Source organism: Lampetra fluviatilis, unplaced genomic scaffold (genome assembly GCF_964198595.1).
Source record: "Lampetra fluviatilis unplaced genomic scaffold, kcLamFluv1.1 SCAFFOLD_231, whole genome shotgun sequence".
Taxonomy (NCBI): Eukaryota; Metazoa; Chordata; class Hyperoartia; order Petromyzontiformes; family Petromyzontidae; genus Lampetra; species Lampetra fluviatilis.
Window position 1 is genome coordinate 107,501 of NW_027620674.1, and position 5,000 is coordinate 112,500.

Sequence of the window (5,000 nt, forward strand, 5' to 3'; positions counted from 1 at the left end):
TGTGTGTGTGTCTGTGTGTGTGTCTCTATATCTCTGTGTGTGTCTGTGCGTGTCTCTGCGTGTGTCTCTATAACTCCGTGTGTGTCTCTGTTGTGCGTGTCTCCGCGCGCGTGTCTCTGCGTGTGTCTCTGTGTGTGTCTCTGTGTGTGTGTGTCTGTGTGTGTGTCTCTATCTCCGTGTGTGTCTGTGCGTGTCTCTGTGTGTGTCTCTATAACTCCGTGTGTGTCTCTGTTGTGCGTGTCTCCGCGCGCGTGTCTCTGCGTGTGTCTCTGTGTGCGTGTCTCTGTGTGTGTCTCTATAACTCCGTGTGTGTCTCTGTTGTGCGTGTCTCCGCGTGTGTGTCTCTGCGTGTGTCTCTGTGTGTGTGTCTGTGTGTGTCTCTGCGTGTGTCTCTATAACTCCGTGCGTGTCTCTGTTGTGCGTGTCTCCGCGCGCGTGTCTCTGCGTGTGTCTCTGTGTGTTTGTCTGTGTGTGTGTCTCTGCGTGTGTCTCTATAACTCCGTGTGTGTCTCTGTTGTGCGTGTCTCCGCGCGCGTGTCTCTGCGCGTGTCTCTGCGTGTGTCTTAGCGTGTGTCTCTGCGTGTGTCTCTATAACTCCGTGTGTGTCTGTGCGTGTCTCTGTGTGTGTCTCTGTGTGTGTCTCTGTGTGTGTCTGTGTGTGTCTCTGTGCATGTCTCTGTGTGTGTGTCTGTGCGTGTCTCTATGTGTGTGTCTGTGTGTGTCTGTGCGTGTCTCTGCGTGTGTCTCTTTGTGTGTCTCTGTGTGTGTGTCTGTGTGTGTGTCTCTATATCTCCGTGTGTGTCTGTGCGTGTCTCTGCGTGTGTCTCTATAACTCCGTGCGTGTCTCTGTTGTGCGTGTCTCCGCGCGCGTGTCTCTGTGCGTGTCTCCGCGCGCGTGTCTCTGTGCGCGTGTCTCTGTGTGTGTCTCTATAACTCCGTGTGTGTCTCTGTTGTGCGTGTCTCCGCGCGCGTGTCTCTGTGCGCGTGTCTCTGTGTGTGTCTCTATAACTCCGTGTGTCTCTCTGTTGTGCGTGTCTCCGCGCGCGTGTCTCTGTGCGTGTCTCTATAACTCCGTGTGTGTCTCTGTTGTGCGTGTCTCCGCGCGCGTGTCTCTGCGCGCGCGCGCACGAAGGCAAGCGCCCTGCGGAGGACTCTGGAGAGGAACAGTCGACCAAGCGATCGCGCAACAATGACGACTCGCGTGTCGAACTGCGTGTACTTATGCAGAGCAGGGTGAGACACTCGCTGGGGAGATGTTGACTACCTCTCTTGGTACGCAGGAGGTCGTGGTGATCCCTAGCCACTTGCTTTGTGACAGCCAAAAGTGTCTTCTGGACAATTGCCTCGTAAAAAATCTCAACTTGAGGTTTTCGTGATTGAATATGAAATAAAAGATTATTTTTTTTATAATACAACCTCGTGAAACATTTGAAATAGTTTCTCTCTCATTGTTTTTTTCGGTGAAGTCACGTATGTAGAAATGAAATGAAAATTTAATAAATTAAATAAATCACGACGTTTCGAACGCAACGCAATCATCATCATGAGACACACACACACGGAGATCATCATGATGAGCGCTTGCGTTGCGTTCGAAACGTCGTGATTTATTTCATTTATTTTATTTTATTTCTCCATAACGCAACTTCACCGAGACAAAAAACGCGTATAATCTCTGCAGTCACGAAAAACTTCGATTCTAGATTTAGTTTTTTCTCATTTGTCTATCTCTGAGAAGAATACAACCTCGTGAAACATTTAAAATCGTTTCTCTATCGCTGTGTCCATCACACCACAGTCATTTAACCGGACCCCCCCCTCTCCTCCCTCGGCTCCCTCCGTGTGTGCTACAGAATGCCGGAGCCGTGATCGGTAAGGGAGGGAAACACATCAAGGCTCTGCGTGCAGACGTAAGTCGCACACGCCTCGCACACGCCAAGCACACGCTAAGCACACGCTGGGTAATAAACCACGCGGGGCTTTCCCGCAGCCACTAGGGGCGTGAGGATGTTGGCCGCATTTTGTGTCGCGAGTTTTGCCACCCCCACCACCAACCACCACCACCACCATCTACCACCATCTACCACCACCGCCCCATCCGCCACCGCCACATCCACCACCACCACATCCACCACCGCCCCATCCACCACTATATCCACCACCACATTCACCACCACCACCACATCCACCACCACATCCACCACCGCCCCATCCACCACCATATCCACCACCACATTCACCACCACCACATCCACCACATCCACCACCACCACATCCACCACCACCACATCCACCACCACCACATCCACCACATCCACCACCACATCCACCATCACCACATCCACCACCACCGCCCCATCCACCACCACCACCCCATCCACCATCACCGCACTGGGCCACAAAGGAAATTGGCTTTGAAGGCACTCGCCGATTTGGTACGATCGTTACGGATCGCTCGCTAGACTACTCGCTCAACCACTCGCTCGCCCGCTCACTCGCACGCTCACCCACTCGCTCGCTCACCCACCCGCTCACCCACCCACTCGCCCGCTCGCTCACTCACCCACCCACTCCCTCACCCGCTCGCTCATCCACTTAACCACTCACCCGCTCACTAAACTCCTCACTAAACCACTCAACCACCCACTCACACACCCAGTCACCCACCTACTTACCCACCCACTCACTCACACACCCACCCACTCACCCACCCACCCACTCACCCACCAACTCACCCACCCACTCACACACCCAGTCACCCACCTACTTACCCACCCACTCACTCACACACCCACCCACTCACACACCCACCCACTCACCCACCAACTCACCCATCAACTCACACACCCAACCACTCACTCACCCACCCACTCACCCATCCACTCACACACTCACTCAACCACCCACTCACACACTCACCCACACACTCACTCACCCACCCACTCACTCACCCACCCACCCACTCACCCACCCACACACACACCCTCCCACTCACTCACCAACTCAGCCATCCACTCACACACCCAACCACTCACTCACCCACTCACACACCCTCCCACTCACTCACCAACTCACCCATCCACTCACACACCCAACCACTCACTCACCCACCCACTCACCCACTCACCCACCCAAATGCCCGCCCTAACCCACCCACTCACTCACCCACTCACCCATCCACTCACACACTCACTCACCCACCCACTCACACACTCACCCACACACTCCCCCACCCACTCACCCACCCACTCACTCACCCACCCACTCACCCACCCACTCACTCACCCACCCACCCACTCACCCACCAACTCACCCACCCACTCACCCACTCACCCATCCACCCACTCGCCCACATCACCACCACCAGCCACAGCGCCACCCACAGCACCACCCACGCGACTGGGCAGCGCTGACTCTCCACCCAAATAAACCGGCGACAGAGTTCCCCTCTCGCCCCACGTGGGGAGGGGGGGCGGTGGTGTTCTCGCGGCCTAACGAAGAAATGACGTCGCGTGTCTAAAGAAGTGTGCGCGTGCGTGTGTGTGCGTGTGTGTGTGCGTGCGTGTGTGTGCGTGCGTGTGTGTGCGTGTGTCCTTGTGTTCTGTGGTATCTCCCTCCCCTCCTCTCTCACCCCCCTCCCCTCTGAACTTCCACCACCCTGCCCCACCCGCCCACCCACCTTCCCGCTCAGCAAACAAAAAAATCCCCACCCACTCACCCACCCACCCACTCGCTCACCCACCCACTCACTCGCTCACCCACTCACCCACTCACTCGCTCACCCACTCACTCATTCACTCACCCACCCACTCACTCAACCACCCACCCACTCAACCACCCACTCACCCACCCACTCACCGACCCATTCACTCACTCACCCACCCACTCACCCACCCATTCACTCACTCACTCACCCACTCACCGACCCATTCACTCACCCACTCACCCACCCACTCACCCACCCACTCACCCACCCACTCACCCACCCACTCACTCACCCACCCAACTCACCCACCCACTCACCAACAACCACTCCCCCCACCCCCCTCCCTCCTCCCCCCTCCCGCCACCACCACCACCCTCTGATGGGTGGTGACCTCCAAACCACCCGCCCACCCCCCCCAATGGCCTCCAACAACGGGGCCCCCCCCCCCACCACCACCACCTCCACCCACTGGGCCTGACAACTCGAACCTGCAAACTACAACCGCCACCAACAAACCAACAAACCAACAAACTGTCATCCCCACCACCCACCCACCCACCAATCCCCGTGGGGGATGTGTGTGTGTGGCGGGGTTTGTGGTGGTGGGGCCTTGCCTTGCCCGCCCGCCCGCCCGCCTGGCCCCGCCCGCCCGCCCGCCTGCCCCACCCGGCCTGCCCCGCCCGGCCCTGCCATGCCTGGAACTGCCCTATCCGACCAACCACAGTACAATGCCACCATTACAGTTCCTGACAGCAGTGGTCCCGAGCGGTATGTTGTTATGTTGCACGCGTGTCCTGCCTGTGTGTCTGTCTGTCTGCGTGTGTGTGTGTGCGTGTGCGTCTATCTACATGCGTGTGTGTGTGTGTCTCTCTACACGTGTGTGTGTGGGGGGGGGGGGGGCGGTCGAAACTTGAGTTTGCTGTTGCGATGGTCGTGGTGGTGGTGGTGGTGAACATCGCCACTGGGGAGACAAAGGCGGCCGGGCGTGGTGCTGGCCACCCATCCCCCTCGTGTGCCACAGTGCCGGTAGCCTTCATAGGTGCTACTCGCTAACAGCACTTGCCCCTACAGCCCTGCTAGAGGCTACCTGGGGCAGCTTTGTCTCCTACTCGCTGAACACAGCAGTCTTGTTAGAGGCTACACCAGGGGAGGTGGTGGGGGTGAGTTGTTGTGTGTGCGTCTGCGTGTGTGTGTGTGTCTGTGCGTGCGTGTCTGTGTGCGTGTGTCTGTGCGTCTATGTGTGTGTGTGTGTGTCTGTGCGTGCGTGTCTGTGTGCCTGTGCGTCTATGTGTGT

General features: G+C 57.4%; 1 protein-coding gene across 1 annotated transcript in view; it reads left to right on the plus strand.

Annotated features, from left to right (window-relative positions):
- The window catches only part of HNRNPK (heterogeneous nuclear ribonucleoprotein K), a gene marked incomplete at its 3' end in the record, with an annotated part of 38,733 nt that overhangs the window by 17,838 nt on the left and 15,895 nt on the right, over window positions 1–5,000 (plus strand). The window contains exons 4-6 of the mRNA XM_078884781.1: window positions 1,133–1,233; window positions 1,854–1,910; window positions 4,431–4,474. Coding sequence (XP_078740907.1) covers window positions 1,133–1,233; window positions 1,854–1,910; window positions 4,431–4,474 — 202 coding nt within the window. The remainder of the gene's footprint in view (window positions 1–1,132; window positions 1,234–1,853; window positions 1,911–4,430; window positions 4,475–5,000) is intronic.